This window comes from Bemisia tabaci, chromosome 1, assembly GCF_918797505.1.
Source record: "Bemisia tabaci chromosome 1, PGI_BMITA_v3".
Lineage (NCBI taxonomy): Eukaryota > Metazoa > Arthropoda > Insecta > Hemiptera > Aleyrodidae > Bemisia > Bemisia tabaci.
The window spans coordinates 60,422,531-60,447,494 of record NC_092793.1 but is presented as its reverse complement, the minus strand read 5'-3'; the positions used below and the strand labels follow the sequence as shown (position 1 = coordinate 60,447,494).

The 24,964-nt window shown below is 40.9% G+C and overlaps 1 protein-coding gene across 1 annotated transcript in view; it reads right to left on the bottom strand.

The window, feature by feature from the left end:
* Window positions 1-3,851, bottom strand: part of LOC109031973 (uncharacterized) — a 29,993-nt gene extending 26,142 nt beyond the window's left edge. The window contains exon 1 of the mRNA XM_019043842.2: window positions 3,673-3,851. Coding sequence (XP_018899387.2) covers window positions 3,673-3,703 — 31 coding nt within the window. The 5' untranslated portion in view covers window positions 3,704-3,851. The remainder of the gene's footprint in view (window positions 1-3,672) is intronic.
* Between the last annotated feature and the right edge of the window lie 21,113 nt (window positions 3,852-24,964).

Genomic DNA, 24,964 nt, shown 5'->3' with positions numbered 1-24,964 from the left:
ATTGTATGTACATGTACAAGTTATTGCAATAACTTATGTAATTACAGTTGTGTGGTTATTACATTTGTAGACTCTAAAGGATGATCTGGATCACCTGTACCATAGCGGGCTGATTACTGAAATTTATAGACAAAGATATAGATAAAGCAGACATAAGGAGTATAGAGCGATCCTATTGGTTGAAATGGGTGACCCTGGGTCCTTATGGGTGGTCCTTATAGACTAAGGTATGGACTAACTAAAGGGTCTCTCGTGGGTATTGCCGTTAGTTAGTCTATTACCTACGTCCTTCGTCCATTGCAACCACCCGCTTCCACCAATGGGATATCTCCATACCCTTTTTGTCTTATTGTAGGTCGGAGGAGGTCGGAGACCGCGGGAATGTATAAAGAGTAGACATGGAAGAATCCCGACCCCCCCCCCCCCCACTCCTCCATGGAAGGTAAGAGGGGATCCTGATTTTAAAATTCGAGGTTCCCGCCATAATTTTTACCAAAATCGGAAAAGGAAACTTTTAACAATAATCGACAAGAAGAAGTGCAAAATTGGCCCGACCCTGTTCAAAATATTGACCCCTATAAAGATGGGGGCCAGAAACCTCCTCCACAAAATAGCAGGTTGCTAAATTGACGCACAGGCTTGGGTAAAGTATATGTTTATCCTGGGAATTGGCCTCGAAAAATCCGACACTGATGGTCCCGTGGCAATCCTGAGGCTTCTATGGAGTGTATACATAGGGGAACCGGGAACCCTGAAACTTCTGAATCCAGCAAGTTTAACATGCGCTCTTTTTTTCTTCTATAAGAATAAACGATCACATACTTGAAAGTTCTTTTTTAAAAAGAGATTTCAAGATCATAATTTTTGCCAGCATTCATTAATTCGCCTGCTATTGCACCGGGTGGACAAATTTATTTCTACCCACATCGTCGATTCAGGAATGCTGCCTGGAAAAGAGACGGATAGTTTCCTCGTCGGAAAATACGCTCTGCCTACGTGTAATTTCAGCTCCTACACGGCGCGGAGGGAAAAACCGACGTCGTATAACATCTGCCTTGCTTTATGTGTCTCAAACGATGAAAATCCAAAAATTTGATGCAGAAATTGGAGCTGGGAATTTTGAGCCTTAGGTGTTCTATGAATCGGGGACACTCACCCCTCCCCCCCCCCCCTCTGACTGATTGTGACGAGATAACCGTTGCTAATGAGTAGATACGTGTTTAAGATGCTGTTTACCTTAGTTTTTAGCAGATCTTCAACTGAAATGAATACGACTTCAAAACGACGATGAATACAACGTTCAACTTGCGAAGAAAGAGTGTAATTTGGAATTCACGATGATAATTAAAACATAGTGAAGTAGTTTTTTGTATGAACCAGCTCCTTATGCAACGTTTAATCAGTCGCATACTTGCTTTTAATGGAAAAAATTATGTAGATGTTTTTGATGAGAGGTTTTTTTGATCTTGGGGAATTACCTCGTTGAGTGCGGTGTCAGACCACCGTTGTCCTTAGGGTGATTTCGAAGAGGGATCATGCCGGTCGGTTTTTTGAATTCAGTGAAGTTTCGCGTTGGAATGTTGTTACAAATATCCTAAGTGATTTTATCGTCATTTTCTTTGACATTTACTTATGACAAGAAAAGTTCCCTCTATGGATAAATAAAAATATCTTAAAATCTAAATTTAATTGGACTACATTTTGCAATTAGGTACTAAAATGTTTAGCCAATCCGTAAAAACACTTATGTGCATATGGAAACTAATGGTGCATACACCGTTTCTAAAGGTCTAGATATTATAGTTCCAAATTGCAAAATGCAGTCTAATTGTCCTACAAGTTGCTCAGTGTATAACCAGTTTCAAGTTAAGCACACCTGTTTCATGTTGGACTTATTTTCTGTAATATATACGATTTAAATGGCACAATTGTTGAGCAACCGGAGTTATACCCCATCGATGATAGCTACGATATGGTGGATCTAGACTAACCTTAGTTTGGACAAAGGTTCCCTTTTTTAATAAGAAAAATTCGTGTTTTTATTCGCTAAATACGTAACATGTAAGAACTATTGAGGTCTGGAATCCTTTGGAACTGAAAAATTTCCACTTGAATTAAAAGGTCGTGGACCGACTTATCCTGAAGCCGGCGCCAGGGTGCTGGGAAGCTAAAACTTCCTGCCTCTCGACCTCGAACTAAAAGGGATCTTCACCTGTCACAGTTAGGCTCGACTCTATCACCACGGTTTAAAATTTTCTTTTGGCTAAAATTTGACAGGTTCTCCAACCCGTTAAGTTCTAACTAATGGCCTTATTATGGTTTAATTTCAGGGATGATCAGAGGTAGGTACTAGTTAGTCAGAAACGACCGGTGCATAGTTACACGTACCTCAACGTCATAATCTACATTTGGCGAAACTACAAGTTGCCATTACTTGCAGTCCCCACTCCTTTGCCAACAGGGCCGGTCTTCCAATTTAAAGCACCCAGTGTTAGGCATAAAAACGCAGCTGAAGGGCCACCAGCCTTTTGTTTTTTTTTTGGGGGGGGGAGGGGGAATAGGGGGACTCCCTTGGATAAACCTCCGATGGTTGATCGAGAGGAACAGATCCAAATTTCTCCCGGAAAATTTGGAAATCTTCTCTTCTATTGCTATTCTAGATTAGATGAGCCTCTGGGTATCAAAGCTAGGGATTGTGACCGATAACGCTGTTTGTTGTGTCATCCTTCTAATCGTAATGATTCCAATAAGAAGCTAGTTTTACTACGGGAGGAAACTTTGGAGAATCATCGACGTTACTTTTCAGCCTCAGCAAGACGGAATATCGACAATGAACAAAACATTTCATTGAATTCACGAAGAGTGTAAAAATCAGTGCGCATTCAGGTCTTTCAGGTGTTCTTTGCTGCTACTTTCAATGGCACCCTGTGCGGTCGCACTACTCGCCCTACCTCAAATCCGGGATTGTTTTCAAACTCGGGTGAGCCGGCTCCAAAACCTCTGATTGCGCTCGGCCTCAATCTTGTCAAAACAGAACTTCAAACGCCATTTTAGAGGAATTTAGTGCTTGTCTGTTAAATATTATGGTCCCAATGACATATGGACTCGTAGTGGACACTCAAAATACGAGTGTAACTTCCGGTTAAAATTGAACAGGGACTGAAAATACTCGTCAGGTTTTCGCCAAAGGTTGAACTTGCAACAAGATGTGACGAGAGTGGGCCTGGGAAGAATTCTTTCGTGAATTCACTCCGGCAGAGTCTGATTTAATGGGCGCGGAGCTAAAAATACCCGGTATCTGCTTGCGATCCGCAAAGACCTGCTCTGCCGTGCTATGGAAAAACGCCGTATGAACCTTCAGGCGTTGCCACAATTATTTTGATAAACCACAAATTTCCTGGTAAATCTATGAATAATTCTCTTCCAATTTTATAGTAAATTTTGTTCGCAATTTCCCCTAAATTTCTGGAAAATTTCAAGGACAAGTACCGATAACTCTCCTCAAAAATGAACATTCTATCGAAGGAAATCCGGCAACTCTGGAATGTTCATACGGCGTTTTTCCTTAGCACGGCAGTGCTGACTGCGGACATGGACAAGTCACGATTGCGATTTCGGGAGGACCAAAAACAAGGCGCCGACGGGTGGAGGTAATTTTGAGGTGGGACTTACTCAAAGAGGTCAGCAGGTGTTTGAGGGCCATCCTGGCGGGCAGGCGGACTAGATCGGCGTTAGATAAGTCCGAAGCACTGAAACATCAAGTCTCGGAGCACACGCGAGACGCGACGACGACGGCGGGCAGCAGCAGTGCCGCGAAGTTGATAACTGACGGGCGATCAGCCGATCTACCCGCTGGCCCGGCGCGCCGCCTGCAATGTGCGCACAATTCCGCGCCCCGCCGCCGCGCCCGCCGCGTCACGTCAAGCCAACGCCGCCGCCGCCACCGCGGGGAAACCCGAACCTGCCAATATGAGCAGAAGATGGCCCTTGACCTTAAACCGCTCCAGCGGCGGGTTCGCCGTTGCCGCGCCGGCCGCGTCGCGACGCGCACCGGCCTCCTCGCCGGTCGCTTCCTCGCTCTCGCAGTGTTGCCATCCTTGAAAAGCTCAAGTGTCCAGCCCGCGTACGAACTGGAGGCTTCAAAGTGGTTCACCGATGTCTTTCCTGGCTCTCTCATTGGCCAGCGGTGCAAGTCGGGGTGGTCGATGAGTCTCTTTGAAGCCCCTAGTTTGGACGTGGGCTGGACGCTTCATGCTCATCTCGTGGCCGAGGGGTGGGGCTGACCACTGACCAGAGCTTGAGTCATTTACGCATCATGTCACTTATGATCTTTGGGTCACACGTTGACACTTCTGAACCACTTGTTGGTAGGTGCTCTCAGTTCTTCGATCGCCGCGCGCGCGCCGTTGTGCGTCGCGCCAGCCGCCCAGGGTCCAGTATCACGGTTCTAGAGCAGAGTTGAGTGCTCTAAAAAAGGGTACCTTCAAAGGGACGGCAGGGCCACTGGAGGATCCACCATTGAATGACTCAGCCATTCCAGGTTTTATGGAACTCTCAGAATAAAAAAAAAAAATGGCTAAATGTTTTTAAAACGGCAGAATATGAGGTTTTATTTGCTTGAGCCACCGTTTATTTTATTCAAATGCATAGTTAGAAATATTTACTCAGTTTCCAAACTAATTTCGTGCGTTCCACTCGGAAATATCTTCTAAACTTAGATTTTAATTACGGCATTAGAGGGCACAAGTACAGCTGGCGATGACTGTCAGGGCCGGGTTAAGGGTGGCACGCAAGAAGAGGCTGCATCAGGCGCCGCGCCATCTCAACAAGACACGACCACGCGCGCGTATGATTTGTTGCATCGCCGCTAATTGAAGGCGACATATGTCGTCGTTACTTGAGGCGCATTAAAACAAGAACCCGCCTCTGCTCTTCATTTTGGAACTGTGCGGGGTGAACCTAACTTTTACAAGGGCGTATTTTTCTGGTGGCAGTAGTGACAGTTCTTAGGAGTAATGCATCCTCTATTGGATACGGGATTTTCAGGTTTGATGGAAAACGACATAACATACTTACACATTGCAGAGATGATTAAAAAGAAAAAAAAAACAGTTCTTCGGCTTTTGAACGAACCATCTTGAGGCCTCAAAACAAATGTTTGGCATGTTATGTAGTCATTTGCATGTAGCATACAAAAAAATTAGCCGCTTTTTAATAATAATTTATTGAAAGTTAGCTTCTAATCACGAGCTCAAGTTGGCAACTCAGCTCACCATTCCCGAGTTTTCACCTGAATGAATTGCACAGTGAAACTTGTAAAATTGGTGATGGTGTAGGTAGTTTCTATGTGCCCGCATGATAGATCTATTTAGAGAATAATTTTGATATCCTGAAAAATCATCTGGGTGGTAACCAACAACTTGCCTTGGGTCATTGACCTAGTAATTTACAAGAGGACCGGAAATCTCTTGAAATGACCATTCTAAACGGTTGATTTTCGAAAGCAAACTCCCAGAGTAGAGAGATAAAACTATTACCAATTCCCACACAAATCCACAATGTAGAGCATTTGTTGAATAAAGGAACGGGACTTAGGTTGACAAGAGTTTCCAAGGTTTTTTTTGCACATTATAAAATAAAGCTCTTGTCTCTGAATTTAATTATGATGGAGGAGGTGTCTACAAAATAATGGAGTGCATATATTTTGGTCAAAATGTTCCCACAAAAACCAGGATAAAAAAAGAAAAGAAAAAAAAAAACGCATTAATTTTTCTAAGTTCGATACAAAAAGACAGAAATGACGGTCAGAAGTTGTTAAGCGCGAGGGAGTAAGGTAGACTGTATGCATCAGCAATTGGTAATTTTTCAATCACTGCTAAATTATTAAGATATTAATATAATGCATTTTGTTCATAAAATTTGGCTCATGTTATTTTTTATGTGCATTCGAAAACGGCACAAGTACGTTAGATCTGGTTTACTCACAATAGCTCAAAGAATGAAAGAAAAAGAAGGAAAATATCGAAAATAATGCCACTGTCATTACCTAACGGCTGTGGCATCGTGCTCATGAGGATGCATATCAACCTGCAGTGGCGTAGCGTGCTTTGCGATATGTCGATTGATCTGCCAGTTGAACTTATGGGAAAGGATCGATAAACAGGGTGTTCTCAGCGAATCACCTAATTATCGATTCTTTACCATAGCTTCAAATGAGAAAATATGCATAATCGACCATTCACGCTTCGCCACTAAACCTGAGTTGCAACATTTCACAGGGCAAGTGGCGTTCAATGGAGCAACGGAGAGCGGTTATTCCGGTTAACCTTCAAGTCAGGCAAGAAATCTACTGTAGTATTGAAATGAGCATCGAACACAAAAAGCGTTATAAACTATGTCGGACGCCAACTCCAGTATAGAGTCACGAATAGTCGTATACCATAGTTATTATTCGAAGAAAATAGGCCGAAGAGAGGCGATGAAAAATAAAATCTACAACCTAAAAATTTTTTATCCTATGTGTGGATTGAACAGTCAAATGATGAAGCATTTGACTCATGGAGGATGAAAAATGAACATTGCATCACATTAGTTTGACCCTTTTTTATGCGGAGCCCGTCACTTTTAAGTTCTAATATTATTTTCTGTATTTCACAAAACTTTTCCCATTTTCCTACCCAATTTCTAAACAAGATTCCAAGACTAAATTATTGGCCAGGACCCGGAATCTCAATAGTCCTCTTGATTGCCTCCTACATCACCTTAGTTGTGATTGCTCATAATTGATTGTGCAACAGATTCACGGATCTTTGTTATTACGTATATGTTGCTAATTTCATACAAAGAGCTATCATTACTTGATGACCCATCAAATTCACGCGGACGTATTCCAGAAAATCTATGACACTACTTTCATTAGTCGCTGATTTCCTGTCCCACCCTGCATGGCTTGCACATCGGCATAAAAAAAACAAGCCAACAACGCGTTGCAAAGAGTGCAAATCAGAAGTTTTGTGAATATGGGCTCAGAAGCGTCCGAGCGGAAAATTTTATTGAAAGACGCCTCTGTTCTTTGTAAAATTTGTCATCAATCATCCGGGAGACTCTTGGAAATCGTTTGGATGATTAAAAATCGATCGATTTCATTTTAATTACATGAAAAGGGTATTTTTCATACTGATGTTAAGCTAGTATAAGGCAAGACAGCCGTAAGTGATATCTTCTGCATGCTTTTATGTTTGCGTTTAGGACACACAATAAACACATTTTCATGTAAGAAATCGGCAGAAGAGGACAGCATTCTAATTGAAAGCACTGTTTTCATTGGCTCTCTGGAGGAATACTGTCACTTACGGCTGTTTTACCTCAAACTTCGACACTTTATGTGCACTTACGGCTTTCTCATATGTTCAAAATACGCTGAATTTTGCTGTTTCGTAAATTTGACAGTTACTGCTATCTTTGCTATCACAAGTCAAGGCAGAATTTTCCAGATATATTTGCAAATATGAATACATTTAAAAGTCTGTCGTGTAAAGTGTAGTAAAATAATAATGATAATAGAAAAAAATCCAGAAACCGCACAGCTCAATCAATCAGCGCATAAAGCATGACTGTCTCGTTATATTATGATCAGCAATATTTTGGTTGAGAAAACTGCAATTTTCTGCCCTTTATTTTGCACTAAGCCAAAGTCATGTTACGCGCGTTGCTCAGTCCAATACATGACTTGAATTCTAAAAATATTGCGAAGTTCAAGAAATGATGCAAAACTTGACATCATCGACGACGGTCTTCGGTAGATGGTGATTGCGATCCGAAGCTGGTGAGATCATAGATTGCTAATCAATACTTGATGCTTAATGCCCTGTTGTGGTCTTTACAGTAATCGCCGATGAAGAGTAAAGCCATTCGAATATTTAAACACGAAGACACACAACATAATAAATTTTCAGTTATTCATTTACCGTGCCAGTCTTAAATAGCATAACGTCTGTTCTGCAACTTGCAATGTGGGTGAAAATAATTATCAGCAGATGGAACATAGTGCCATCGACTGGAAAATTGCCTCATGATACAGCTTCTGCAGAGAAAAATTTTCTCTAAAGAAAGTGAAAATGAAATTGAAATTAATGCATCAAATGATCGTGTCGAAGTTCATGTGGGTCAGCTCTTGGAGAGGTGGCTCCATTTTGTCTAGGTAAGTAGACAGAGGATGAAGATGAAGAAGGAAAACGAGAGCAAGAAGAGGAACAGGAGCAGGAACACTATAAAAAGAACAGAAATACGAGCAAGAACAAGAGCAAGAAGAATGAGAAGAGGAGTGAGAAGAAAAAGAGGAGGATGAGGAGGAAAATCTGGTGGGAAGAGAGGAAAACTTTTTCATGTGTTGAAAAATTTGTGCATGCTCTTACAATTTTTTTAACATCGATGGTGAAACTTCCAACCACTTATCTCGTTTGTGGTATTTAATAATCTCCGTCCGTCCGCATTTTCTTTTTTGAAGAAGAAGAATAAATCAATGCCATTCCTTTAGGTTTTCACTGAGTTTTCTTCGCACGAGGAAAAAAAATCACGGAGGTTCTTAAGAATTGAAGATAGTTTAAAGATATTTGTCTTTTGGCTAATCGTTACTCAAGGACAATGTTGCTAACTTTAAAAAAATTCTGAATCCAGTGCTTATGTACTTTTTATAGATCACTAGATTTTTCTTTTCTCCCAGGTGACATTTATCGGTTCCCCTCCTTGTAATTCTCGGATGGATCGGCTGCAGTCCAGACATTCGAATCCTGGTGGACAAATTTCCATCAGTTTCTTTTGGAGGTTCTGCGCAGTGCCCGCATAGTAACAGGAAGTACCCGTCTCTGTGTTTGAGGTATCAACCGGTGAACATTTAAATTGCCTCTGTTTTTTCAATTGAGCCATGCGTCACCGTCCGTGAACCCAACTTTGCGGTCATGTCAAAAAGGGTTGTCACATTGATGACATGCTAGATGACACAGCACACTTGCCACCAGGTGAGTCCGAATGGGTGAGGCTGTCATTACGATCTTTGCGGCGTAAAACCGATGAATTATATATGGTACATGCTGCCTGATACATGAATAGCGATGACTAACATACATTGTGTGACAGTAATTAACATGTATCTGCATGCCAGTATAATACACCCAACTGCTTATAGGTGATGCTCTCTTTTTGAGAGTGCATGGAAAGTTATATATAAGCATCTTGAACCTCAAACGCTCCGAACTGTAACCGCGTGAAAGCAACAACCATCTTTACTAAATACCTGAGAGATAAAGAGTGCAACAAGAAAAAAAAAGAAGAAAAAAAAACGAAATTACAAACGGTCATCATGATCGTTGAAATTTGCTTGAGCCAGAGTGCATGTTTTGCATTTAAAAAGAAAAATTCTCTTCTCTGATGTGGAATGCACTCAAAGTCCGTAAAAGAGTGACGCAGATGCGCTGGTGCACTTTTACCGGGGTGAATGTGCTCATTTAAGCTTCATACAATGTTCCGTCCACCATGTTGAAAAATCCAACTGACATAGGTCGTTTCCATTTTTAACATAATTTTCTTTTTATTTTGTCTTTTGAAAAGTTGGTATATGCGAAACTTCCGCAATTATTAGCAATATCATATTTACGAAGATTTATTATAAGAATAAGTAATCTGACTCCCTTACAGCTTTCATCATACATTACCTATCGACGGCGAATTTTCCACAACACGTATCTCTTTTGCGATGTTTAAAGATCTTCGTTCCTGTTTTATTTTTTTTGAAGGAGAACAAATGAATATCATCTCCTGAAATTTTCACAGAGTTTTCTTCGCACAGACAAGAAAAAACACGGAAGTTTTCAAGAATCGGCGTGGAGTAGGTTTCCATTTAAAAATTATAGTATGATAGGAAGTCTGTAACTTCGCAAACCGAGATACGTGGTCTAGTAGTTTCACCGTCGATATAGGTGTAATTTTCCAACTACAGACGATGCAATTTCTGGATACTATTACAATACAAGTAAAGTAAAATGATTAACAGGGCCGGATTAAGGGGGTGGCCACTTGGGCCGCGGCCCATGGCGGCAAAATTAGGGGGCGGCAAATTTTGCAATTTTTTTTAATGCAGGTAAAAAAAAATCGGATTCAGAAAAAAATTACAGACAAGAAAAGGTGACAAAATCTCTCATTTCCTTAGAGTTCATTCATTTCTAATTTTGTCTTATTTCGGTGATACAAAAGACTGCGCTACCTTTAATCAGTTGAGTTAAGAGAGAAAACAAACACGTAATTTGGCCTGGAGCGGGCGCGGCGCAAGGAGAAATGATGACGAGGACTTGAGATGAAAAGGAGAAGCCCTCGCCGCGGTGGTCGGCATGTAACGCATAATAGCGCCTACGGGACTGCATGAATACTTCACGCATTGCGTCAAACACAGTGCGGTCAACAGCGGTCGGCGCGGCGTGAAACGCACAGTGCCTACAAGACCACATGAATACTTCACGCATTGCGCCAAACACAGTGTGGTCAGCGCGGCACGGCGGCGGAAGTTATAATTATTAAACTACATTTATGTTTGTTCTTTCTTAATTTTTTAGTTCATTTCTTACAAATGAAAGGCCTTGTCCCCACAGAGATAGGTTTACGGAACTGAACTTTCGCGCAAAGTTCCGTGAACTTTTGCTAGTAGTGTTGACAGGGCTTACGCAAAAAATGTGTCCAACACGAGTGAACGCGTCTTATGCACCCTTCTCCCTCCGGCACGTTCACTTGATGGTTTTTATTGATATTTCAAAATGAATGAGAAGAGGGCGGCAAAATATAGGCGGCCCATGGGCGGCAAGTAGGTAAATCCGGCCATGATGATTAAATTAATATACAGTTTATATTTAAATTAACAATTAGGCAATCGATCAGTTTCCAACTATTTATCAAAAACATAGTTTAACCTCTAAAAATAAATAAAAGTACTTCTCCAAAGTCAAATAAAAGTACTCCTGCATAGATAAATGAGGGCTTTGAAAGTTGCATGTATAATTAGATGAAAAAAAGCTAATGAATATAAATTTGCTGAAATAGAGATCAATATAAATCTATTTTGGCTGATCTAGCTTTGTATGTGGATGCTGTTTCTTTCAATATTCTTAAGGACTCATATTAGCTTAAGGTAAGGATTTTATGAACGACTGTTTTGATTTTTCGTTTTGTTTTTGGTGGGGGGGGGGGGGGGGGGGGGGGTGGGGTTTTGTTTGGCAATATGAAAACTCATTGAACATTCCTTACGTCCCCACTCGTGTTTTTACAAGCATGTATGAGTCATCGATTGGGGATAACCGAATGCGTCACTTTGACCCGCTCGAAAACCCAAATGATGTCGAATCCTTTTTGCTGAGCCTGATTTATCGATCCATTGTCTCGGAGAACAGACATGACTTGCGCCAATTACTAATCACGGCCTCCCTGTGTCTGAAGAATTCATCTATTTTCAGACTTGAAATTAATGGAATAGACACCTTTATGCTCTTGTAATGGAACTGATAATAGGACTTGTTGCCAGTGATCAAGTTTTCAATCCTTTACTTTCCTCAACTACTACAATCTTTTACTTTCCTCCGCTATATATGGATTGCATTTTGCAAAAAGGAACATTCCAATACTGCTAAGATTGTGCAACTTTTTTACCATGCAATTATAAGCTGATCATCTAAAAAAGTGTTATACAGGGTTATCCAAAAGTCACTGACCACCCTGTAACTTTTTTCCAAATTGAGATAGAAGTTTGAAACTTTGGCAATGTTCCTCGGTCTAAAGTAGCAACTTTTTGGTCCCCGCAAAATATTGGGGGGCGGCCCCCTCTAAGGGGGCGGGGGCTAACTTTTTTTTTTCAAATGGCAACCCCCCCTTTGTGATACCTCATTCAAATGATAATAAAAAAAGAAAATTTTTGGCGCAAACCGCAGGTCAAAATGTTGATTTTTGACAAAATGGCGGCCAGTCTAAGTTCAAAATGGCGGAAATCTGACATCTCCGTTGTTTATGGACAGACTCGGAATCCTAGGGTTTTTCGAGAAGAGAAAAACAGTTCTGGCATTGGTTTTCCAGAAAAGTCGGTCCTTTTCAAAATGGCGGCGGTCAAAATGGCGGCCTACCGCGGGAAGTGGATATTTAGGCTGCCTGCTTATCGTTGGATTTGCATGAAACTTGGTATTTGGGGGTATCTCGGCACGAGAAGAACGAATCTTTCATTGGATATTTGAAATTCCGACAAATTTCAAAATGGCGGCGGAAAAATGGCGGGATATCAGTTTTACGGCTGTTTACCGATGGATTCGTATGAAATTCGATATCCTGATGGTTTTCGGCTGGATAAAAAGGAATCTTTCATTAGATTATTGAATTACTAAATAATCGATATCGAATTTCATGCAAATCCATCGGTAAACAGTTCAGTGAAAGTTCAGTTCGACAAACCAGTTCAACATACAGAAAGTTCAGTTTGACAAACAGCAAGTTCAGTTTGACAAACCAGTTAGACGAACAGAAAGTTCAATTTGACAATCCAGTTTCACAAACTAATTTGACAAACAGCAAGTTCAGTTGGACAAACCAGTTTCACAAACCAATTTGACAAACAGAAAGTTCAGTCTGACAAACCAGTTTGACAAACAGAAAGTTCAGTTTGTCAAACTGGTTTGTCAGACTGAACTTGCTGTTTGTCAAATTGGTATGTGAAACTGGTTTGTCAAACTCACGCATTCCGGAGAGTTCAAATAGTTGTATCATTGCGCCTTAGAAATGCGACGGAAGATTACATTTGAAATAGCCCTCATGCACGCTGGCCTTTTCGATTTCCGTTAACATTTTTGCAGTCATGAATGCGCTTAAGTGCGCTTCAGCTACAATTGTATTTAGCAAATGGGTGGTTATTATGGGAGGATTATAATTAAACAAGTGGTTAGAAATGGAAACAAAAGAATATGAACTATGCAAAACGATAATTCGGGTATCGGAACTTGGCTGTTTTAAAAACGCCTTCAAATGCGGCGTGATACCTCACGCATTCCGGAGAGTTCAAATAGTTGTATCATTGCGCCGTAAGAATGTGACGGAAGATTTAAATGAAAATAGCCTCCATGCACGCTGGGCGTGTCGATTTCCTTTGACATTTTTGAAGTGGTGAATGCATAGCTGAAGTGCGCTTCAGCAAAAATTGTATTTACAAATGGGTGGTTTTTCTACGAGGATTAGAAATAAACAAGTGGCACGGAATATAACAAAAGAATATGAACTATGCAAAACGAGAATCCGGGTAGCGGAACTTGGCTGTTTTGAAAACGCCTTCAAATGCGGCGTGATACCTCACGCATTCCGGAGAGTTCAAATAGTTGTATCATTGCGCCTTAGAAATGCGACGGAAGATTACATTTGAAATAGCCCTCATGCACGCTGGCCTATATTTAGCCAGCTATATATACGCCTTAGATATGCGACGGAAGATTACAATTGAAATAGCCTTCATGCAGGCTCGCCACATCTCATCTCGGGCCCCCGTACCAGTTTTAAGGTCCGGGCCCCAAGCTCGGAGGGGGGAGGGGAGGGTCCGAGTGGTGAATGCATAGCTGAAGTGCGCTTCAGCAAAAATTGTATTTACAAATGGGTGGTTTTTCTACGAGGATTAGAAATAAACAAGTGGCACGGAATATAACAAAAGAATATGAACTATGCAAAACGATAATCCGGGTAGCGGAACTTGGCTGTTTTGAAAACGCCTTCAAATGCGGCGTGATTCCTCACGCATTCCGGAGAGTTCAAATAGTTGTATCATTGCGCCTTAGAAATGCGACGGAAGATTACATTTGAAATAGCCCTCATGCACGCTGGCCTTTTCGATTTCCGTTAACATTTTTGCAGTCATGAATGCGCTTAAGTGCGCTTCAGCTACAATTGTATTTAGCAAATGGGTGGTTATTATGGGAGGATTATAATTAAACAAGTGGTTAGACATGGAAACAAAAGAATATGAACTATGCAAAACGATAATTCGGGTATCGGAACTTGGCTGTTTTAAAAACGCCTTCAAATGCGGCGTGATACCTCACGCATTCCGGAGAGTTCAAATAGTTGTATCATTGCGCCTTAGATATGCGACGGAAGATTACAATTGAAATAGCCTTCATGCAGGCTCGCCACATCTCATCTCGGGCCCCCGTACCAGTTTTAAGGTCCGGGCCCCAAGCTCGGAGGGGGGAGGGGAGGGTCCGAGGGGCTTCCCCTGAGGAATTTTAGAATTTATACGACTGATCGGACGCATTTTGAAGCTTCCATAAAGAATTTTCCCATCAATTTCTGCGGAATAATTATGTTTTTTTTATACTTTCAGCACAAAATACTTGCGACTTGTTGCATTCAAAACATCTGGAAAATGTTTATTCTTTTTTTTTGGGGGGGGGGCAGCATATGATACTATTTTCAGTTCTAAGAAAGCCCGGCGCCCCTGGACTCCCCCTTCGTTTGTCTATTGCAAGGGAGTTGAGTCATGAGCCTTTGAAGTCGAGGATGCCCAGACTGGAGACTCTTAGAATCTGACGACGGAAGAAAATGAAACGCAGTTACTATAAATATCCCTCTGTACTGAAAATCTTGAAAATAGATAGAAATTTTCCAAGAAGTATACTTCTTTGAAAATTAAGAAGAATTCCACAGTGCCCCAGCGTGTTTCTGAAAATCTATTCACCTTTTGCGAAATTTTTAGGGTAAATTTTTCACTTTTTCTTACGTAACAAGGGTTGCATGTGAATTCGTAGCGGTTTTTAACGGGTAACACGGGCCCCTCCAGGGCTGGGGCGGCACCGATTCCTCCGAGTCCCCCGCTAATGACGCTGCCCAAGTCCGTTTCCGATTCCCTCCCGCTAATGACCTTTAATAAAATGAAGCGGCAACGTCGCTTTAATCATTCAACTTACCATTTCCAGAGAGATGCGCTGTTTCCCGTGAGTGTTTCAGGAAAATTAGTGTATATTCACAAAATTATGATGATTTGATGAAGAAAGTGGGCTAGGTTGATAGAAAGTTCCCAAAGTCTGTTTCATATGTATGTGTTCATATGCATGTTGTATGTAGTTTTTCTGTGAACATCCGGCAGCCATGAACATGACTTACTACTGTGATTTTATTTTTTGTGTGACGCATCGGGCTCTCTACACCCCTTTTAGTTTTTCTGTGAACATCCGGCAGCCATGAAGAGGGTCATAGAAGGGAGAGAGGGTTCTCAAATTTTGTTTTATGCATGCATATGAAATAGACTTTGGGAACTTTCTATCAACCTAGCCCACTTTCTTCATCAAATCATCATAATTTTGTGAATATACCCTAATTTTCCTGAAACACTCACGGGAAACAGCGCATCTCTCTGGAAATGGTAAGTTGAATGATTAATGCGACGTTGCCGCTTCATTTTATTAAAGGTCATTAGCGGGAGGGAATCGGAAACGGACTTGGGCAGCGGTCATTAGCGGGAGGGAATCGGATCCGGGAGGGAATCTCGGGAGGGAATCGGGTGCCGCCCGGGCCCTGGTACCAGGGACCCAGTATCCCCCTCCCCTTGTGGCGGGCCTGGAAATAAGTTCAATTGATGCAAGTAACTCTCTTTTTTTGGTTTCATATAAATCGAAACGTTTGATCGCACGATTCGAGAACTCGGTTTGACGAATCGCAAATTCGGCTTGACAAAATGACAAACCAAATAGTTCTAAGGGCATGAACGCCGAGAGTTGATTCTTGAAATCGGATTAAAAATCGAATTCAGTTTTAAAAAAAATTGTGACCAATGTTACTATCTATCAGACAATCCAGGTTAAGACTGCGACATATTTTCCATTAAAAACCTGAAGTTCATTGTTGCTTTCATGCATGAGCTAAAAAATTTGGTCACTTTTGGCATCTGTCGTCACAGGGAACTTACACACTCATTTTTCTTATTTATCAATTTTTATGTAAACTAGTAAAGAAAATATACATATATTCTCTCTTAAATTGAAACTAATTTACGATTTACATCAAATTTTATTAAAAAATAAAATATGTAAGTAATAGTCCACGGTGAGGAATTCACACATTACATGTGCAAAAGGTCATGGAAGGCAATGATGAAAAATCTGCCTGCGAATCAGCTCTTAATTGAGTTGCATTCGGTGAAGATAAATGCTCTGTAAAGTAAAATTCCTTAATTTGGAAACATGGCTCCAAATACTCAAGCGTACGTTTTGTTGCAGCATTAAGAATTGCAGGCAAGTTTTAGTGAGACGGAAATAGATTTCCTCACGCTGCGCTGCTAGGCTGCAATCCAAGCCCTCGGCGACTCGACGCGACGACACATCATCGCCTCGGAGTGGTCTGATTATTATGATGCGCACACTAAGAAAAAACTTTAGTAAGAATCACCATAAAAGTGGCGTTCCTTATTGGCTCCTATATAAAAGTATCCACTGCCGAAAGCAATGGTATTTTTTTCACCACTGAGCTGTAATTATACTTAAGAAATTATAAGTAAAATTATCGACGAAGGTGCGTTGTGTTGAAAGAACACTATAATTAATATGACTATTAGAAATTAAGAATTCATATGAAATACCTCTTATAAGGCAATGATACCCACTATTTTATCTCGATATGTGTTTACAAGGTAATTTGGTTGTGGTGATTGAGTTTGAAGTAAGTGAACTGCGTTCAACACAGAAGAGCCAAGCTACACGATATTCTGTAGTATTCTATCATACGTTTCAATACTGAAGATTAAAAATAACTTCAATTTTCCATTGAAAAAAGGTTTTTTCTCAACTTTGAACTTTGGCCAGAAAAAAGGTACAACTGGTTCGACTCAAAACTATTACTAACTCATTTTTTCCCCAAATTGTGTGTCGGTTCTTCTCTATTCAGTTCGGTAAAATCGATCGTCCACTCATCTGAGCAACTCGTTGCAACAAGTTTTATTTTCGCCAACATTTTCCTCATAGACACAGTTTGACGCTTTCTTCACGAAAAAACGCGAATCTATTCCAGAGTTAGAAAATTGATCCAAGCTATATTCAATTTTTCAAGAATACACCGTTGAAAATTTTGGGATGAAATTCCAAAATGGCCGGAATCTATAGCACCCATTCAGCGGAAAAAGTCAGAGGAAAAATACGCGAAAGTTTCAGTTAAGAATTCCCAACGGTTTCCCAGTGAAGAAGCAACTTGCGAGAAGAAATTTCTCAGCATTCCTCATTTTTTCATTCTTTCCTCTTGCTAAAATCAATGTGCACAGGAACACTGGATATTGTGCAATTACCTCCTAAGTCCACATGGCAAGACGTCTTATCGTTTATTTTAGTGGTGCTAGGGACCCAGTGGCAAAACGACTTGCTATTCCAAATTCTATTATGAGTCGCTAGAGCCCTGCACTGCCACCATTGATTAACTTGTAGGCGAGCTCTAATGTTCTATACTAAAAAACACAATTCTTGAGGTATTATTTTGACCTATAAGGTCGTTTTTTGTTGACAAAATTTGGGTTTTTTCTAAGTGAAATGATCCTTGCAAATTTAAATCAATATCAGTTTTTTTTTCAGTTGAAAAAGCGTCATTTGCCATAGTTAAGTTTAATTTTTAAAAATAAAAAAAAAAAAAAAAAAAAAAAAAAAAAATACCCATAACAAAACAACGCATCTTTAACTCAAAATACTGACTGAAACTTATATCCGCACAGACCTAACTAAAAAAACTATTTTTTTTTTTTTGACAAGAAACGACGCTTTCAGTCAAAATCATATGTGAAGAAATAATGTTTACAGTGTATATTTTACGCTGCAAAAGGGATATCAATTCGTCGCCTATACCTGACATAAAGGCGGAACTACACTCTGCAATGAGCCCTGTTCTCCATACAATTCAATGCTTTTCCGGGCTCATTTCAATGTGTAGTTACCCCCCTACGTCGGCCAAGCGACGAATTTTTTGCAATTTTTGACGGCAAGGAAAATATAAAATTGGTCAAATCTCTGGAGGCAGGTGTTTCCTAAACACCCGGTACAGGAAACTAGTAAACCTACAGGAAGGAATACAGAGCGGAAAAATGAGAACGAACGGGTGGTTGAAGAGACGTCGGGGTAAACAAAGCGACAGTAATCCCATTGGAGCGCACCGGAGGCGGTGGTGGATTTTCAGCCTCGTCCTCTCAGCTCACCCCGCTGAAAGCACAGGAGTGAGAGAGAAACAAACTCGTGATGACTCTCCTCTCTTTCTTGCCGCGGCAAAGTGGGTGCGAAAGGAACCAGAGAGAAGCGGAGGACTATCCGATGCCGTCTGTCCGGAGGCGGGTGCTCATGGCCCGGCTCAAAGAGTCGCCCTTTGATGTGACTTTGAGAAAATGACTTTTTAATCGGATTCCGGATCCTGTTCGGAGCCTCGACGGTATGTTTGAATATTATTTCAATATCCGCGCAAGCGAATTTTCTGACTAAGCACGCCCCGTCGCTTCAATTCGGTCGCTTGTTTCCGCTTTGTCGCCGCGGAAACCCGGAGAGGATTTTGTCCCAGGGTGCCACTCTCCATGAAAATGAGACAGCGTAGATCGTTTTCGATAGTGGTTCGATGTATCGTTTGGTTCAAAACAATAGACCGTATTCGATAACGGTTCGATGTATCGTTTGGTTCAAAACAATAGAACATAACCTCAAACCAAACTGTAAGGATTTAAGTTGGAAAAGCTGAAAATGAGATATTTCCTGATAATTTCACTTTGCATTGGCATTTGCTACTCAAAAGAATAAAAAATCTGTTACAAAAGACCCGCTCTCTCAGATTTCTGAATTGACTTGTGAGGCTATGTTCATTATTGAACCAATCGATATCGATACAATTTCACCCGTTTGATGTATCGAATACGATCTATAGAACATAACCTCAAACAAAACTTTCAGGATTTCAGTCGGAAAAGTTGAAAATGAGAAAATCCCTAACTACTTCACCTTGCGATGCCATTTAGTACTCATAAGAATCAAAAAGCCATCAGAAAAACCCCGTTTCCTCAGATTACTCGATTGACTTTTGAGGCTATGTTAACATGTTGAACCAATCGATATCGATACAATCTCACCTATTTGATGTATCGAAAACGATATTACTGCCGTGCTAAGGAAGAACGCCGTATGAACATTCAAGAGTTGCCAAATTTCCCTTGATGAAGCATGTACTGTTAACAACATTCATGCTTACTATTCCTTGAAATTTTCAGATATTTTAGATTAAATTACGTACAAAAGTATCTAAAAATTTTGGAAAATAATATTCACGATTTTCCCAGCAATTTCGGTTCATATTGGAGGAAACTTGGCAACGTCTGAAGGCTCATACGGCGTTCTTTCTCAGCACGACGGATTAGGATGCAAGTCAATCAGCAACATGAAGCTCGTTTTTTATAATGAAGGTTTTTTTCGGCTCTAATATTTTGTATCTGTCGCAGGCAAATAGCAGTCGCCGGTAATTTGCAATTTCCTAGTGATGAAAAGATAAAAATAAAATTTAGAAAAAAAGAAACATGAAAAGAAGCGTAGTTTCATGCCTTAAATACTGCAACAAACGTTTTTCCCTCCTTGCGTGTATAATAGCTCAGCTCGTGCTACATTTGCGTGTGTGTATAGTGAAGTAAGTCTTCTTAGTTGCATTTAGGATGGATAGGCAACTAAACAAACTGCGTGACAAAGCGTGAAGTATCAAGGGATATTGAAGGCGCCCTTTACCTGCCTCATGGTTTTGAAGTATTTTACTAGCGAAACCTCTACTGTTTTTATGTAAATTATTGCAAGTTATCGAGGCAATTTTCAAGCCACTTGCAAATTGATTTGGTTGATGTTGATTCCCTGTGACATATCGTTCCAAGCTGTAACTTGGGTTACATCAACTTCAAGTTTTTTGAAATCACAATGGGAAGTTAGACATTGCAATGAATGTTGGTCATCTATGGATGGATACTTATTCAGGAATGGTTTCCGAACGAAATCTGGGAAGTTTTTTTGCAGCAAGTGTTTCTGTTCTGTGGGTGGGGGCATGATTTACCTGAATCTTGAAGGGGGTTTTGCACTGACAAGATTGAATCAGCAGTTGTCAAAATTTTGATAAAAAATAAAGAAATGAAACCGAAAAATTTGATCATGTCAAAGAACGAAGTGCGAAAACTCCACCTTATCACCTCGATTCCAAATTATTCAATTTACTCAAAATCTAATGACTTATTGTCGCTCATTTACACGGAGAAAAAAACTTCCTGCGTGGGACCCGAAGTTGAAGTCATATGGATCTCTGAAGTTTTCGGATCACGTATCTAAAAAATTGAGGTCCACCTGTCGAAGTTCGGGTCAGACATCTGAAGTACTTCGATATATACCGAAGGGTTCGGGTCACACATCTGAAGTACTCCGCTACGTAGCGAAGTGCCTCAATGTCTGACCCGAACTTCGGCAGCTCGACCTCAAGTTTTCGGATGCGTGATCAGATAACTTCAGAGGTCCATATGACCTTAAATTCGGGTTCCATGCACGATGTTTTTTTCTCCGTGTACAACTCCCTAAAAAACGTGATTATTTTGTGAATTGCATTTAAATAAATTTAATTAAGTAAGTTAATTTTTAGTTAAATAAATTCATAGAATTAAACACTCAAGAAACATGCTAGAGATATCATGTTAGGAGAGTGGGGTAAGCTTTCATTAGCTTATCGACGAATAAGATATCGTCTGTTTACTGAAGACCGTGGGAGCTCAATGAAGACAAGAAACTCGCAGACAAATGGAAAAGCGGCACACTAAACTTATTCTATAGATTCAAATGATCATTTTCTCCCCATGTAGGTTGTAGGTATACGTAACCATAGACTTGCCAGCCTTTTCTGCCCGCTGCGGGCTGTCGTGGTATCCAAAGAACTGAAAACGTGGATTTCAGCTGAAGCTTCCGAAATGTTAGGTGGTGACGTGAGGGCCACCGTCCGGAGACGGCGCTTCCTTTGACGGAGCAATGGTTTTGACGTTCGCCGCTTGCCGCTTGTAAGCGATGAACAGAATCGCGGCCGCTTTGCCTTTTACTCGCATGTGTTTGACTTTTGTCCTTATCAAGCCGCAGCTGTTTGCCCGTCTTCAACAAGAGCAGCTGATAACAGGTGAGTTGAAAGCCGACCGGAGCACACAGGGCCTCTTCCTGCCTTCCAGGAGAGATCATTCTTCTTGGAATTGCTCCTCTCCAGATGACATCACCTCACTTAAAATGTTAAAGCGAAGCCATTCGATACTAATCATTTTTCTCAACAATAAATTCGAAACTTTACTTCATATGGACTCTATTTTGTAAACAGAAACTATACTTTTTGGCTCAGTTTAGAAACAAGGTATAAACCATTAGTTTTTCTGTGCATTATAAGTGTTTTTATGGATGAGCCAGAAATTGTACATTGAAAAAAAAGTTACGGGCTCAGAGGCCGAGAGTTCCGGATGCTGGAGCCGTAGTTTCGATTGCTGCAGGTGCTACGGCCGGAACTTCCGTCCTCTGAACCCAGATCGCGGATAACGTCATGTCCGACGTCTCTGTTACCATTGGTAACATCAAAAATTGCATTTGCAAGACTTGACCGACTGTTTTTTTCTACCTTGTGAGATTCACCCACTAAACATCTTGTTCGTTGACATTTTGAACACCCTCGCAATCCTGATCAAGCTCACTGTGAGCCCGCGTCCGGGACCAATATGAGCAATAATCGTGTCGATCGGAGGGGTTGGGAAGGGTTGAAGTTATGCGACTCGGGCGCAGGGCCTAGGCAGGGTCGAGGGCGGGGAAGGTCGGCTCCCATAAAACATTTAAGGAGCGACAACAAGTGTCGGACGGGAACAAAGAGAGAGCAATTTGCGGCTTATCACCGCCGCGGGCGAAGCACGGCTGATAACGGCGAGTGCACCTCATCGCGCCGATATTACAGGTAGCCCGCGCGGTCTCCCGAAAGTCGGCACATCAAAGCGCCCAGCCGATCCACCACGTTCGGCTCCTTTAAAGCCTCAGCGCCACAACGTCAACTCAACATTTCATTTTCGAGCCTAAGAGCTTCCACAGAGTGGTAGTGTGCCAATTAAAAAATTTAAGTCTGGCAACAACGTAGTCGATGAGCTGGGAATTCACGTCGAAAGAAAAGGTAGTTGCGGCCAAGTAAGAATATAGGGTCCCAGGGATGCAGTTAAATTTGAATAAAAACCCGAAAATCGGGAATAGGATTCGAGCTGTTAGAAAATTTTTAAAGCAAAACTGTTGTCGGTGAAAATTTTTGGGGGACGTGCATCGCACAGTAGATAGAGTCAATCAGAGAGGTCGGACATACAATTTTTGACTGAAACTGCAAATTTTAAAAAAATTTCAATTACAGTCAAACAGTTTGAGCTCTAATGAGTACCAGTGAAAGTCTGAGGGGGGAGAGTGTAATCTTATGGAGCCCTATTGAACAATCAAATTATTTCAAGTATCGTTCTTTATATTTCTTCTTTCTAAAGTTGAAGCAAAAGTTATGCAAGCAAAATTACGAGGTTGCTATTAGAAATAGTTATTCAGCGTGTGCAGAAGAGAAATGCTTTTTCTGATTTTCCGCATAGGAGGATAAGCTCATTTTACAGGAGATACAGTAACATAGGATATGGTGCAAGAGTGTAAGAGCCCGAGCCCTCGTAGCAAACATCGTAAACGTGAGGGCGCACAAAGCGAACAGGGCGCAGAGTCCACGGAGACGATGGGTCTGCTAATCAAGTCGCCAGCTACTTTATTGCTAAGTCAATCTCACATCACCCGTTGGACATCAAAATCCTCCCTCTCCTTCGCGTTCCATCGACGCCAACTCTCAATACTCATGATATAGATTTCTCGATTGCTTCCACGGTGTTCAGCGGATAAAATAACACTGGAAAAAAGATTGGTATAATTTACCATTCCTTCACGCTGTATTTCTCACAGCGTCAATTCAGAGTCAACTCTGCCAGAAGAAAGGTAAACGTCACTACTATATACTGGTACAGGTAACCATTCCTCTGGCAGAATCGATTCGAAGATTGGTAGAATTTACCATTCCTTCCCGTTGTGTGAAATACAGCGTGAATTAATGGTAAATTCCATCAATCTTTTTTTTTCAGTGAATCCATAAAAGATTTCATAAAATAATTTTTGATGTATTTCTTTTAGGTTGATTAAAAGACAGGTACATAATTGGTTTTTCAGTCTGCCGACATTAACAGTTCAGCTGTGCTCCTACCTAAATCGTAGTTCCGTGTCATGGTTTGAGTCTACAGGGGTAGTACTGGTCATGAGTATTACAGATCTGTAAAGAATAAAAGTTAAGTTTCTGTCCTGAATAGTCATGGTGGTGTCACTTGTATAAAACGATGTATCAACTGTGCTACTGTTAAAGAAACCACAATAGACGCTCACCGACTGTTGATATCATCAACGCAGGTTTCCTTACAAAACACAACATGGAAGAGCAAAGTAGGGGACGCGCGTTGATGACGGCGCAGAGATACAACTATTCGTGCTCGATGGATGACCGTGCCGCATCTGCAAAATTGAAGGCGCGACGTCCCTTACGCTTGCGGCGCAAAGTGCTGCGGGAGATAGCACCGCGGAGCTGTCAGTGGACTTAACCCTCAAGTTTGTTTATGTTTTGTGAACCGTAATAATTGTAGCAAGATGACATGAATTTCTACAATTCGCGCAACTGATCGATGAGTCAATTGCGCCAGTCACAGAATCAAATTTAGATGAATTTAAAAAAAAAATTGAATTAGCAAAAAAAAAGAAGAAAAAAACCAACATAAGATTTATTCAAGCGCCAAAATTTTGCGTCCAATATTAACAACACTACATTTTAGGCTTTCTTCAGGACCGCACTGTGGCAAAGACTCAAATTACCCATTCACATCATAGACGCCACATATATCTACGTATTTCTTGAGTGCGATAGAGGAATCTCCCATCTTCAATTATTGAACATTGAACATAAATCACCGGTGAAACTGCAAAAATGCGTATCTCAGTTCCGCTGTTTCGAAATCGTCGCTACTATTTTATCTTTTTAAGAGGAGAACGAACCAACATCATGGCTTGAAGTTTGCACAGAATATTTTTTATGAAGAGAAGAAAAATCATTGAAATTTTTAAAAAATGACGTTCAGTAGTTTTCCACGAAGAAAGTAAAGTATGATATGAAGTCTGCGACGCCGTAAACCGAGATATGCAGCTCTATAGTTCTACCATTGAAATGCAAGAATTAAGATGGCGGATCCTTTGTCTCGCTTCTAAAGTGCGCAAACTTATTTGAGCGGCTTGGAAGATAAGGCGCATAAGTGCAGTTTTTAAAAAAAATTGATATATTAATGATTTAAAAAAAAAAAAAAAAAAAAAAAAAAAAAAAAAAAAAAAAAAAACTAGTCGAGAATGCGTCCTCTGTGAAAAATTCTCTCCCGAATTCCAACTTTGAAGCATCAAAAAGTCACTTTGACTCTTCGTTCCACCACAAGGATCCATGTAATTTCGACCTTAAAATACGTATTTCTCGAAGTAGAAAAAACTGCACTCAAACGCCTTATCCTCCAAGCCCTCCATTCGGCGTGGACTCAACATACACCACTGCGGCCGATTATTGAAATTGATAGACAAGGTATAGACAAAGAAAACAAAAGAATATGAGAGGACCTATTGGTGTAATGCGGGTGGTGCAATGACAAAGGAGGTAGGCAATAGACTACCTAGACGGCCGACCCACGAGATCCCGACAGTTAGTCCATCATTTTTCCCCTCAGTCTATGGGAACCCACCCATTTCAACCAATAGGATAGCTCCATACTTACTATTACTTCTTTGTATATCGCTTTCTCTATTAATTTCAATAATCATCCCGCTGG